Here is a 14,473-nt window from a genome sequence, read left to right on the forward strand (position 1 = left end):
TTGGTGGTGTGAGACCATTTCCTTTCTCATATGATCATTTTGGAGCATTCACCAGGGCTGCCGCTATCTGTGTCGGGGTGTTCTAAGTCTAGGGGGTGCACCATCAGCATTTTTTTTTATTATAATGTTTCAGAGCAGAGTCAGGACATGAGAGGCAGGAGATTGGGGCCAATGATGACTGTAGATTGTTCATAAGTCACTGGATGTTAATGTCCCGTTCAATTCTGTATGTGCAGTAAGTGCGGGGCGTCCTGAGGGGGTGACAATTATTGACCGAGAAGCAAAGAAGGCTGTGGTCAGAGAGTGGAGTTTGTAAAGTCATGAAGTGAGCAGAACCAGGAGAAGATAAAGTCCAGTGTATTCCCATCTTCATGTATAGGAGAGTTGGCTGTGTTAGGCCGAGAGAGAAGGTTGGGACCGAAAATGAGTTGCAGATGGGGATATAACACCATTTTGGTCCAGTGATTGAGTTTTGACTTACTGTGCACATTTAAAATTTATAATTATTCAGGTAGTGTCTAATCTTTTGTGTGTCCTGGTTAAAATGTGCTCAATTTTGCAAGATTTGGGGGAAAAGTGTCTGAAAAACAAGCGGTGGAGAAGAGTGGCAGGACATGGTAGACGTGAGTGAAGGATTGACTCCTCAGCACACTTCATGAAATACCAGTCCTGGCTGGATGTGTGGATTTCAGCCATGTGGGCTGGAAATCCCTGTAGGCCGCATACTGCTTCTGATATTGGGTGGCCAGGAGCAGACGACACTCACAAGAGAACCAACAGTTCACTTTAAACCAAAACGCTACTGTACGGTTCATTCTCGGCCACAACTTTACATTCAAATAGCGGGCGCATATCTTCCGGCTGAAACAGAGGAAAGCGATGAAGTGGTGGTGGCACTCACCGGTGGTGATGAGTCTTTTGTTCCTAAGGAGACTGGATGTGGGACTGAAGGGAAAGAGGGTGACCATTATGGTGTGTACTGTAACGCCTGGACTGTGTTGTGCTGGGACTCACCAGCCTAGTTAAATCAGACACAACCCAGAGGGAAGTTGAACTATATCTCATAATGTTGGTCAAAACTGTAACGTGCTGAAAGGTGTGTACAAACATCAAATCCAAAGGCGACAGGTACTGTTGAATGAACACTGAGCTGACCTGAGATAGCGGTGAAGTCACAGTGAAGCAAGGCAAAATCTGGACTTGCTCATCCTGCAGCATAAAGTCCAGATGGATTGCGACGGATGGCCTCACGTTTCAGCCATCGTTCGACGGATCTGTCGAAAAATGTTTGTCCGTTGGACGGAGACGACGGCCACAGTAACTTTTTTTTTTTGTGTACATCGAAAAAACTGACCGCGACTGACCCGTCACCGTCCGTCGTTTGGTAGAATGGAAGCCTATGGGTGCAGGATCCTCTCATATACGTCAAATGACAGAATCCGGCTTCAGATTCCATTTTTTTTAACTGGGCATGCTCCAATTTATTATTTAGCCCCCACAGCTAGTCGGATCTGTCGCATCAGTTAACCACAATCTCCGACAGATCCGTCGAGAAAACTGATTGTGACTGATGGCAAAAAACATGTGTGAAAGGGGCCTTATAAGTGGCATAAAGAAGAAAAGTGTGTGCCGAGATGGCGGTCTAAATTTGATAGTATTAAATCTCTCGACTGTAATTTATAATTATGGACGAGGGGTATCCTGCAGGACACCCTGTACTATAATCTATTTTGTAGGACTTGTGTATGTAGCACCGAATTGGATGAGAGAAACGCTATACAAATATTAGAAGCATCACCAGAAAGTCAACCAGAACTTTGGAATTTGCTACATGTTGCTCGAGACACTTGGGGCTTTTCCGCTCCTTAGCATTTGAAGTATTGTACTTCTTTATTTATTCATGTCTTGTTTTTTGAGTTGCCGCGTCCATTGTTTGTCCACACAACCCCTCCCTGCCCAGTCCCTCCGTACGACTGTCTCCCTGGAGATGTCGGTAAACTCTGAGCTCCTGATCACATTTCCCAGGCCCGGCTGCTGCTGTCCTCCTCTTTTTTTTTGGATCCCCTCCACAGCCCTCGGTAAAAACCTGATTACTTAATAACTTCCTCAACATGAAAGACCTGCTGACAACCAGGAACCAAAACAGTTGGAAGGAACTTATTGAGAAGGAAACATTAACCCGGATGACCTGGAAGATGAAATATAACAAAGACCACCCATTACAGCAACAAATGGAGACCACCAAGAAGAAGAGAGAGGTCTTCATTCCAAAGGCTGTGACCAGTCTTCCTCCTTTGGTTAAGACCCCTCCAGCCTTGGTGAGCAGGACAGAAGAAAGTGACCATGACCAGTTAGATATCCTGAACTTAGCTGAAATGAGGCCGGTCACCCCTCACAGCGCCCATCTGCTTTATGATGGTTTCTCCAAGGAGGGCAAAGGAAGGTCCTTGTATCTGAACGTGAGAAAACAGTTGGGGCCGGAAGAGAAGTATCTGCACCCCTTATTATCCTCCTGGGATATTGGCTGGAGGCTAGGTAAGAGGACTTGTCTAAAGTTCATTATATGATCGTAATTTAGGGCCCACCTCATAAAAACACTTGCACAGTTTTGCTGCCATAGTCCTGCATGGTCATACTATGGCTTCTTGATGCCACTCATGCCCCATGGCATATGTACTTCGAGGTCCTTTTATTTGTACATATGCTTTTTCATTTGCTAATGACATCCTTGGACATGTCCTTCTATGAATGATGAGGTCTGCTAGGGTTTGGGGTTTTTTTTATGTCACGGGTATAAATGAGTGGAAATTTGGGGCCTTTGCACATATAATGGCCACTACAACAAGCCCCTATACTAACCCTGATGTCTTATAAATGGGGTTTATTGGAGGACAACTCAACTCTAGTACTAACACAATGCTTACTTGGGAAAATATTTCCCATGCTGTGACGGCACAGGGCGAGTATAGTACTATATATTGGCCATTTAGATAAATTGGCACCAATGTAATAAATGGAAGAACCAGGTGCCCCAAAATGAAAGATGATTGCAACAACTCTCGGCTCTAAATAAAAAATAAAATAAATAAATATTTTTATATAGCGCTAACATATTCCGCAGCGCTTTACATACATTAGGAACACTGTCCCCATTGGGGCTCACAATCTAAATTCCCTATCTGTATGTTTTTGGAGTGTGGGAGGAAACCGGAGTACCCGGAGGAAAGCCACGCAAACACGGGGAGAACATACCAACTCCTTGCAGATGGTGTCCTTGGTGGGATTCGAACCCAGGACCTCAGTGCTGCAAGGCTGCAGTGCTAACCACTGAGCCACCCTGCTGCCCCCTTAACACGTATATTTAAAAAACGCACATGTGGCACATTCCATTTTGACCATATGTGTGTATGTATGTGTCATCCATGTGTATGTGTATGCTATCCATGTGAGATGTACCAGAAAACACTGACACTACACAGCTGACGTCAACCTCATAAACCATTGTCCCGATTGCCAACGCACCAGGGCAATCCGGAAGATCTGACACTAAACACCAGAATTGGTGCATCTAATGTGATGCTCCACTTCTGGGGTGGTTGCAAGCTGTTATTTTTAGGCTGGGAAGAGCCCTATAACCATTGGACCATCCCAGCCTGAAAATGCCAGCCCCCAGCTGTCTACTTTACCTTTGATGGTCAATGTTTTCTTCTTTTAAAAGGGACCCAGTCAAGTCACCAATGCCTTCCAACCCAGTGGCATTCACAGCTGTATGACTAAAAAGTGGGCCCCCTTTCCATGTTATCACACCCCTGTGTCAACACCAGCTTCTGTAAATATTGTGCATGCAAACTGCTCATTTTGGCAGCGTCACTGCACTTCTGAACCTGGGTGTACGTGTACTGGCTTCAGAGAGGCGCAGTGCGCATGATCGGAAGTGCAGAAGCTGTTCCTCCGATCATGCGCAGTGCATCTCTCTGAAGCTGGGACGTGTACCCCCGGTTTCATACTGTGCATGACCGGAAGTGTCGGGACTTCTGATCAGTGGTGACAGTGGACACAGGTACGCGCGTCACTGCTGGTGATGATGATGCATTGTCCCTGTGGGTGTGCCAATATGCTAAGATGGTGGAATGAGCGCAGAAACTAATGCCCTAGTGACTAGTCCCTGAGCTCATTTGCATATCATAAAGGATCTTTAAAAATACTTTTCTAAAGATCCCTTTATCTCTACTACTAGATACAGGATAGTTAGGCAGGGATTAGCAATATGCACCCAGAACTGCTCGTGGGTCTCCCTGCATATTGGATCTGACAAGTTCCCTTTAATATACTGATTGCAGAGAACCCGGCTTGTTGATGTGATAAAGTAGCGCAGTGAAATCTGGTACAATGGTCACCGTCCGATATTTGCATTTCAGGGGATGTTGTGAATGAATTCCAAACTCCAATCCATGGGAGATCCCGAATCGTGAAGGACACCTTCTACAGCAGGAACGGGATCCTGTCTATACCGTCCAGCAGTGACCGGATGCTGTGACGTGCTTTTCATGCGTTTGGCTTCAGACGGTCGCACTTTAACTTCAGTATTACGATTGCAATGGCTGGACCCCCCCCAAAGGAGCCACCGTCTCGACTTCATACCTTAAGGATCTGTGGTGATCTTATTCCGTTTACTAGAAGGTCCAGGCCTTGTGGCAGTGATACAGGCACAATGTGACCATCTGACACCGGCCGCTTTGTATCTTTTCATCCTTCTGATGTTCTCACTCCTTGAAATGAGCATTCAAATAATAAAAGGCTGAGTGTTACGTGACCCTGCAATTAACATCCGCTTATTTATTTAGTTTTTTTGTGCATTGTATCCTCATCATAATAACCTAATAGGAGCCGCCATATTTCTGAGACGTTACCAGGCAGCAGCAACACAATAGTCTGTAGGTAAACCGGTTCCACCACCGGTTCCGGTCCTACAGAGCAGACGATTTGGCATTGTAATCTAAAGAGAACCTGTCATGTCCCTTTAAAATATATGGTTAACCTTCAGGTAAATCATGTTCCAATGCTGTCCGGCCGCCTTATGGAGAGTGCAGCTACAGGTAGAAAATGAACTTTATTTCTCCTGGGAGCTGCCGGCTTTCAGTCACTATGAGTTGTGCCTGTAACCACGCCCCAGCACTTTGATTGACAGCTGGCTCTCCAGAGATGCAGTGCAGAGCTGGCTGTCAATTAAAGTGCCAATGCGTGGTTACATATGCTGCTCACTGTGTACTAAAAGAAACAAAAAAAAACTATCTCCAAATAGAACACAGCAAGTGTGAACAGGTGTCACCTGCTATAACTACACGAAACACAAGCAAAAGAATACAGCAGCTTCTGTAAACGCTAAGATATAAGCAAACATGGAATATTTGTTTGTGTTTCGTGTAGTTATAGCAGCTGGTACCTGTCCACACTTGCTATGTTCTATTTGAAGAAGCCGTTTTTTGTGTCTTGCAGTATATATTGGAGGTGTAGACGTCCTCCTATTCTGTGTTCTCCGTCCATCATCCCCAGGGTGGTTATAATTAGTGTCAGACTCTAAGTGGTACTTTACACGTTGCGAAATCACTGCCGATATATTGTCGGGGTCACGTCGTTAGTGACGCACATCTGGCGCCGGTAGCGACATCGCAGCGTGTAAAACAAATGAGCGACGATCAACGAGCGCAAAAACGTGCAAAATCGTTGCTCGTTGACACGTCGTTCATTTCCATAATATCGGTGCTGCTGCAGGTACGATGTTGTTTGTCGTTCCTGCGGCAGCGCACATCTCATCGCTATGTATGACGCTGCAGGAACGACGAACATCTCCTTACCTCCGTCCACTGGAAAAGGAGGAAGGAAGGAGGTGGGCAGCATGTTCCGGCCGCTCATCTCCGCCCCTCCGCTTCTATGGGCGGCTCAGTGACGCAGCTGTGACGTCGCTGTGACGCTGAACGGACCGCCCCCTTAGAAAGGAGGCAGATCGCCGGTCACAACTACATCGCAGAGCAGGTATGTGCATGTCACGCTGCCGTAGCAATAATGTTCGCTACGGCAGTGATCACCGCATATCGGCCGTGCGACAGGGGCGGGTGCTATCGCACTCGACATCGCAGCGTGTAAAGCACCCCTAAGAGTCCAAATATTGCAGACTTTTAGTCCAGGAGAGGCATGAAAATAGTATAGGGTCCTATCAAAGAAAGGTCACTGTGCCGCGTTTGATGGGCACACAGCAATTGGCCACTTTGTGAGTATTTTCTAAGCATATTTTATATAGCATTAATGCATTTACATTTCATATATTCCAGGTTTACTTATACAAAGTGCTGCTGCATTTTATTATTTGTGTTTCACTGTGTACCAAGCAGTAACTGGAGCTGCACTTATGACTGAAAGCCAGCGGCTGCAGGGAAGAATAAAGTGTTAATTTCCTCCCAGTAGCCAGGCTTTTAGTGCAGCAGCCGGTCGTCTCTTAGAACAATTTTAACCTGCAGATTAACCTCATAGCATTTGAGGACATGCAAGAGTACCAGTCGTTTCAATTTTGTATTTTATAAAACAATGCACACGAAAATAAGCAACTTTGTATTTTATCTGCTTTTTTTCTCCTCCTGGACTGATGTCAATTCATAGATAAAATCTGTAATGTCTGTATTCAGTGAAGACAGGCGATTAGATTACTGAGATAGGAGATGACAGTTGGTGCTTTGCAAATTCTATGGAAGAGGGAGGATCTAGAGGCCGACACAGACATCCTGCTGCAAGTTCTCCTAAATTGACAGTTACGAGTCTCCATACAAGTTTATCAGCACCAACTGTCATCACCTATTCCAGCAATGGGAAAATCTGTATTCACTGAAAACTGTTTTTAACCAGGATTTCAGAATTTTCAGAATAAAAGCTCCGTCCAGGAGAAGAAAGGGGCACATTTCTCTAAAAAACATATTTTATGACAGAATAAATTAAAACAACTTCCACTCTTTAACTTCATGAATTCCATCTCCGAGCCGCTTTGTATGAGGACATTCACTACTTGTTCTTTTAGTTACTTTACTTTTAGGAGAATATGGTTTATTTAGTAATAATTAACAACATCAATAAAAAGTAAAAAAAAAAAAAAAAGAAGATATGGAGAACGCAACTCTCTACTTCATCTTGCAGCCATGGCCGGCTTCTGTTTCCGCATGTGGGTCAACCGGAATTCCACAGGAAAGTGGTCGCTTATTTCCAAGGCCTATAAGTATAACGGAGGATCCATTTTGCTTTTTGTAGGCATTGACAAAAAAAATCTTTCATCAATGATGTCTAAAGGATAGTGAATCACCAACCTGTGCTTCTGTCAGTCCGTAGGCGTTCATGAAATCAAACACCGTGGCCGAGCCCGGCACCACAGAGTTCACGAGCCGCTTACCATGAAGGACGATCCTGCAATGGCCAGCCAAAAATTAGTTATAAAAGCATAGCAGAGCAAACTGCACATCTACAGCAGAGAGATATTCTTGGATTCCCATGACAGAGATCAACTCGGCCCATTATAAGATCAGACTGTGACCCACTGGAGGATTCTCTATTAGGTTAAAGGGTTTTTCTTAAATTGTCTGTTTAGCAGCTCACGGCTCTGTGAGGTGGTTGAGATCTAAGGAGTTAACCCATTTCCTGCAATGCAACAACTGCAAACACTCTGATGGCCGAGCTCCTTGTAAACCAGCTGTACACTATGTGAGATAAAAGCTCTCACAGCAAAAAAATGACAGCAGATGGAAAAAGCAAGTCAGTTTGCAAACTTGCTTATTTCCATGCTGTCTGTCCAACTAAAGCAATTTAATAACATAAGAACAGCTCTTTAAGTCTAAACAAAGTGTGGCTGCACCACAGCAACCACACAGCCAAAGTAGCAAAACACTGCAGCAGCCATTAGCTGTTGTGTTTTACTTTATGTTGCAGGAGAAGATGGTTTTGTGCATGGTTTTAAGTATGCAACAGCCGTTTTCTTGCAAAATCAAGTGATTCTTTAGCAAGTTATTATACATGATGGCTGCTCGATTTGGACTCACTCTAAGGCTATGTCTGCACTTTGCTTTTTACCTGCTTTTTTGCTGCTTTTTCATCTGCAGGATTTAATGCCAAAATGGATGTGTTCTGCTTTTCAAGCAAAGTCTATGGGAATTTGGGTTTCTTGTCCGCACTATGCAGTTCAAAATGCTGCCTTTTTGGGTACGCTCACACGAGCGACAAAAACGGACGAGAGCAATGCGAGAAATTCTCGCATTGCACTCGGACCAATACTAGTCAATGAGGGAGAGCTGTTGGTCAGCTTTTCTTGCATCCAGATTCTGGATGCGAGAAAAGCGGCAGCATGCTGCGATTTGATCCAGAATACGTCCGAGGCTCGCCAATACAAGTCAATGGGTGCGAGGAAAAATCGGATGTCACACGGACGGCACACGGACCATCCTAGTGACATCCGTTTTTCTAAATACTATCCTATCATGTAGCACAGAACACTGTAAATTCTCCTGTACATGACTGTAAATGAGTAACAGCTGCTGTGCAAAAAAACGGATTGCATACTGACAGCATACTGAGTGCACACTGATGACAAGTGAGAAAAATTCGTCCGACTCTCGCAAACGAGAATGGGACTGTGGCGCCCCTGACCTGGTCAGGCACCACTGAGTACTGCACCCATGCTGGGGACAGTACAATACAGGTAATCCAGAAGGCTGACCGGGGTGTGGTACACAGGCGCATAGTAATCAGCTCTCACACATGTACCCATGAGAGGACCCCTGGGGATCCCAGGAGGGGGAAAAGCCTTGACCTTCACTGGAATAGTGGAGGGGGCCAAAAGCCTCCATCTCCTCTCAAGGGGTGTGGTAAGAGAATCTGGTTGCTAGGTGGTGTAGGCAAGAACAGGAGAGGAGGGGCAGTGAGTCAGTTAGAGCAGAACTCCATAGGGCTCAGTGAGGAGCAGACCTGTGGGGCTGTTGCTGTCTAACAGCGCCCGCGCAGTGGCTACTGACGGGGGAGAACGGTCAACTAGGAGTGCTACCCGAAATCCATCTTCAGCTAGAGAGAGAGCAACGAAGTGGGAAGTAAGGAGACTGCTAGAGAGTACCAGGCCCAAACGGGCGGCAGATCCCGGAGCGGAGATAGATCCAACTTTCTTTTGCTAAACCTGCCGGTGTGGGGCTCTCAAAGCCCACGCCACAACACCACAAAAGCCGCAGCCACGTAGCCACAGTTAGGGCCCATAGCTCACAGGAGGCAAGAAGCTGGAGTGATCTGGCCCAGGCAACAAGCACACGGCAAACGAAGGGGAGTGAGGCTTCAGCAACTTCCCTGGGTGACCCCCATAGGGACTCAAAGTCGGGGTTACCCCAAACCACCAAGGGCTAAGGAAGGCGAGTTAGTAGTCACCCTCACAAGTCAGCCTGAAGGATACCTGGTTCCAGCCTGGTTCATCCCAGCTACGCCCGGGTTACTCACCCTGCCACCTGAAGTGAGTAAAAACCCTGAAAGACATTCCGCCTGTGTGGAGTTATTCTGCGCCTTGTGGTACTACGCACCTACACCGGGCCCTGGGGCTTGCCTCACTCTCAGGAGGCTATTCCAACTAACTGCACTCACCATCAGCCCCAGGCGTCCCTTAACCTGCAGTGGCGGTCCCTACTGGCCGCAATACTGAGAGTGGCGTCACGACAAGAAGAAGATCTCCTACCTGTGACCAGATCCAGCTGAGTGGAGTCCCTGAAGGTAATGCACCGACACAGCGTTTGCGGGGCTTCACATCTGGCGTCACGAACAGGATAAGGACTAGACCTGTTCAGACAGGTGACCATGTGCCTGGGCGGTCCGCTTGAAAAATTGGAAGCGCCGCCATATTGCCACCATGAAAAGCGCGCCGAAAAACAACAGCAGCCCGTGCTGGGAGAAGTTACCGCCCACGAAGAGGTGTGGCTACCCAGAGATCCCCTGCAGAGTTCTGACCTCGCTTGTGAAGAGAGCGGAAGCGTCCAGAGACGGCGGAGCAGGAGAGAAGCCAGCAGCTTGCTAGAGAAAATGGCGTCTGAGTGCAGAGACCCAGAGCCAGGCTCCGCTGCCTGGTGGTGTCGGGAGCTCGCCGAGTTCTGCGATCAACTGGAAGCCAGGGTCGGAAGGCTGATCAGAGAGGGACGCGAGGAGTTTCTATGGATGACCGCGGCGGTTCGGGCCTACGAGGAGAGAGCCGCGCACCGAGTGCCAGACCGGGCGGTGACGACTCAGACCCCGATGCTGCTACCGATGGGTGAGTCCAGTGTTGCCCCTGCCGGCCCGGATGCCCCGACCCCTGCTGCCACGCCCGCGGTCCCTGAAGAGGCGCCCGGTGTGGCGACGCTGAGCCAGGCCGCAGCCATGCCAGGTGCGGCCCGCCAAGCCCAGCCCGCCGCAGCGATGCCCAGCTCGGCCCGCAAAGAACCGGCTGCCACCGCGACCCTCATCCGCGCCGCAGGCGTAACGCTGACCCAGGCCGCCGCCCTGCTAGGCCCGGCCCGCCAAGACCCCACCGCCGCAGCAACGCTCGTCCGCAGCCGCAAGTGAGGTGCTGAACCAGGCCGCAGCCCCGCCAGGTGCGGCCCGCCAAGCCCAGACTGCTGCAGCGACGTCCAGCCCAGCCTGCACAGAGCCCCCTGCAACAGCGACGCTGATCCAGGCCGCTGCCATGCCAGGCGCGGCCCGCCAAGACCAGGCCGCCGCCATGCCGGGCGCGGCCCGCCAAGGAAAGATTGCCTCATCATTTTCCCCGGCCTGCAAGGCCAGAGCAGATACCGCTCCCCGGTCTGAGGAAGTCCCTACTAGGAAATCCCTGATAGGTGAAGACTCCGCATACTGGCAGCTGAAGGCTGACCTGGAGGCCAAGTTCCCACAGGAGATGGTGGACAGATACATGCTCCCTCCGCACACCCCCAAGAGGATTCCAGCAACCCCTGCAGCAACCACGCCAAAGAGTCCCCTGCCTGAGCCTGCTGAAGAAAGCCCATCCCCAGCACTGCCACCAAAGGAGTGCCAAGAAGAACTAAGGGGGAGAGGAGGCCAGGAAGCTGAGGAGCTGACTCCGGAGCCACCAGCAGTGGATCTATACTCAGAGCCGGAGATGTTGCCCTATTCCCGTTGGGATGAGGAAGACCTGACACCGTCCGCTGACGAGGATCTGCCTAAAAGCCTCACCTGGGAGCTTGCAAGCTGTACCACGCAGAGTTCAGGCCGCAAGACAAGGCGTCGCAACAGAACAACGCTGTCCCCTGCACCGCCATCCCCAGAGCAGAGAGAAGTCACGGCCAGAGATCTACAGGAGAAAAGGTTCCTGAGAAGAGCCAAAGCCCAGGCCAGAGGACCCCTTTGCAGAGGAGTTGTGGAAGACTTTAACTTGAAAAGCGGATACGGCTTTATTGTGGCACCGGGTATGAAAGAGGACATTTTCGTTAATAGGAGGGATGTGAGAGCCCACTTGCCCAGAGGACACCCTGGCAGAAACCTAAAGATGGGAGACACAGTGCAGTTCACCATGCACCAAGGAGAAAGAGGCTGGTATGCCTTAGATGTAGCACCATGTCCCAAAGAAGAAAGAAAAGACAGAGATAAAGAAACAGATGCAGCAAAGGAAACAGATGAAGATCAAGAAAGAAAAGACAAGGAACCTACAGATGAGACTACCTCAGACGACGACAAAGAGCAAGAAAGCAGCAGGTGCCGCAGCCCAACAGGCCCAAGCCCTGGTATGGAGGAGTAAAGGAAAGTAAGAAGTTCAGCAGTTAGAAAGTTAAAGTTTTGAAAAGTTTGTTTTGCAACGTTTACGTTCAAGAATGTGCCCACAAAAACTATTGTGAGAAATAAACCTTAAGGCTATGAACTGGCTATAGCCACAAACTCTCGCAGTGTAAATAGTTACACCAAAAGGGCACCACCACCACCAGAGTCAGCCTGTTTAGGGGCTTGGCTCGTCTGCAACCAGGAGGAGCCCGTCCGTATATAGGGCCTTGGCTCACCTGCGACCAGAGAGCATGCCTGTTTATGGGGCCTGGCTCTCCACCACAAAGAGGGTACCTGGTCAGCACCAACTGTGGAGGCCGCCTCTACATCCTGCCAGAAGAGGCTGAAGGCGCGGATCCACCAGGCCAGGTATACCCTGAAACCACCAGCCCATGTAAGCCGCCTCTACATCCTGCCAGAAGTGGCTGAAGCCGCGGCCAACGTGAAAGGGTTTTGGGTGGGTTAACGGACTTGTGGGTGGAGGGTGGTGATGTATGGTACCTGGTGCTTTTAAAATGTTTTACATGTTTTACTGTTTTATGCATTTTAAAATGTTGTCTTGCAGCCCGAGGACGTGCTGGTGATAACTAAGGGGGAATGTGGCGCCCCTGACCTGGTCAGGCACCACTGAGTACTGCACCCATGCTGGGGACAGTACAATACAGGTAATCCAGAAGGCTGACCGGGGTGTGGTACACAGGCGCATAGTAATCAGCTCTCACACATGTACCCATGAGAGGACCCCTGGGGATCCCAGGAGGGGGAAAAGCCTTGACCTTCACTGGAATAGTGGAGGGGGCCAAAAGCCTCCATCTCCTCTCAAGGGGTGTGGTAAGAGAATCTGGTTGCTAGGTGGCGTAGGCAAGAACAGGAGAGGAGGGGCAGTGAGTCAGTTAGAGCAGAACTCCATAGGGCTCAGTGAGGAGCAGACCTGTGGGGCTGTTGCTGTCTAACAGCGCCCGCGCAGTGGCTACTGACGGGGGAGAACGGTCAACTAGGAGTGCTACCCGAAATCCATCTTCAGCTAGAGAGAGAGCAACGGAGTGGGAAGTAAGGAGACTGCTAGAGAGTACCAGGCCCAAACGGGCGGCAGATCCCGGAGCGGAGATAGATCCAACTTTCTTTTGCTAAACCTGCCGGTGTGGGGCTCTCAAAGCCCACGCCACAACACCACAAAAGCCGCAGCCACGTAGCCACAGTTAGGGCCCATAGCTCACAGGAGGCAAGAAGCTGGAGTGATCTGGCCCAGGCAACAAGCACACGGCAAACGAAGGGGAGTGAGGCTTCAGCAACTTCCCTGGGTGACCCCCATAGGGACTCAAAGTCGGGGTTACCCCAAACCACCAAGGGCTAAGGAAGGCGAGTTAGTAGTCACCCTCACAAGTCAGCCTGAAGGATACCTGGTTCCAGCCTGGTTCATCCCAGCTACGCCCGGGTTACTCACCCTGCCACCTGAAGTGAGTAAAAACCCTGAAAGACATTCCGCCTGTGTGGAGTTATTCTGCGCCTTGTGGTACTACGCACCTACACCGGGCCCTGGGGCTTGCCTCACTCTCAGGAGGCTATTCCAACTAACTGCACTCACCATCAGCCCCAGGCGTCCCTTAACCTGCAGTGGCGGTCCCTACTGGCCGCAATACTGAGAGTGGCGTCACGACAAGAAGAAGATCTCCTACCTGTGACCAGATCCAGCTGAGTGGAGTCCCTGAAGGTAATGCACCGACACAGCGTTTGCGGGGCTTCACAGGACCGTTTTTTAATACGTTCGTGTGAGTCCAGCCTTTGTGGCAGAAATTTGGGCAAAAACTCTGCTTTGCAGTTCAAAACGCAAATGGCAAAAACAATTGATATGTTGCTTCTTTGAAAAGTAGAGTTTTTGCCCAAATTTCTGCCACAAAAAGGCAGCATTTTGAACTGCATAGTGCGGACAAGAAACCCAAATCCCCATAGACTATGCTTGAAAAGCAGAACACATTTGGCATTAAACGCTGCAGTTGAAAAAGCAGCAAAAAAGCAGGTAAAAAGCAAAGTGCGGACATATGTGCGCACTAGGCGTTTTTTTCACGCTGCATTTTTATGTGCGTTTGTCTCAAAAAACGCACCCGCGGCTAAAAAAACGCGACAAAAACGCATGTGTTTTTGCCGCGATTTGGTGCGTTTTTTGCTGCGTTTTTGCTCACTGCGTTTTTAATCAGTGCACAATGCCATTAAAGATTGTTGATGAAAAAAAAAAGGTCTGATGTAATTTCCTTCTTCAAAATGTTCATTGTATGCAGGAGAGCAGACAGACAGCTGCAGAACTAGTGTATGCAGGAGAGCAGACAGCAGCTGGAGAACTACAAGTCTCAGCATCCTCCATTCACTAGTGTATGCAGGAGAGCAGACAGCAGCTGCAGAACTACAAGGCTCAGCATCCTCCATCCAGGACTGTATGCAGTTTTTTGCCCAAAAAGAAAAAAAAAATGACATGGTCTTCGCCATATTTTTGTATGCTAGCCGGGTACAGCAGGCAGGTACGGGCTGCCCCCAACCCCCAGCTGCCTATTTGTACCCGGCTGGGAACCAAAAATATAGAGAAGCCCTTTTTTTTTAATTATTTCATGAATTTCATGAAATAATTAAAAAAAAAAATGACGTGAGCTTCACCTAATTTTTGAGTCCA

General features: G+C 48.9%; 2 protein-coding genes across 2 annotated transcripts in view; one reads left to right on the forward strand and one right to left on the reverse strand.

Moving 5' to 3' along the window:
* The first annotated feature begins 2,012 nt into the window (after nt 1-2,012).
* On the forward strand, nt 2,013-5,191 carry LOC142249073 (protein SPMIP1). The gene is made up of 2 exons (XM_075320661.1): nt 2,013-2,535; nt 4,419-5,191. Exons 1-2 carry the CDS (start codon nt 2,112-2,114, stop codon nt 4,535-4,537), a joined length of 543 nt encoding a protein of 180 aa, XP_075176776.1. The 5' UTR covers nt 2,013-2,111; the 3' UTR covers nt 4,538-5,191.
* Nucleotides 5,192-6,634: 1,443 nt separating this feature from the next.
* DNASE1L3 (deoxyribonuclease 1L3) overlaps nt 6,635-14,473 on the reverse strand; it is a 42,925-nt gene continuing 35,086 nt past the window's right edge. Inside the window, exons 7-8 of the mRNA XM_075321344.1 lie at nt 7,350-7,446; nt 6,635-7,255 (exon numbers count right to left, since the gene is read on the reverse strand). Of these exons, the coding sequence (XP_075177459.1) occupies nt 7,172-7,255; nt 7,350-7,446 (181 nt within the window). The 3' untranslated portion in view covers nt 6,635-7,171. The remainder of the gene's footprint in view (nt 7,256-7,349; nt 7,447-14,473) is intronic.

The sequence above is a fragment of the Anomaloglossus baeobatrachus genome, chromosome 8 (assembly GCF_048569485.1).
Source record: "Anomaloglossus baeobatrachus isolate aAnoBae1 chromosome 8, aAnoBae1.hap1, whole genome shotgun sequence".
NCBI classification, from domain to species: Eukaryota; Metazoa; Chordata; class Amphibia; order Anura; family Aromobatidae; genus Anomaloglossus; species Anomaloglossus baeobatrachus.

Bases quoted from the DNA above. Each gene is read 5' to 3' on its own strand.
- LOC142249073 (XM_075320661.1), top strand. From the start codon at position 2,112: ATGAAAGACCTGCTGACAACCAGGAACCAAAACAGTTGGAAGGAACTT. The intron at 2,536-4,418 runs GTAAGAGGACTT...TTTGCATTTCAG, and splicing joins GGATATTGGCTGGAGGCTAG to GGGATGTTGTGAATGAATTC.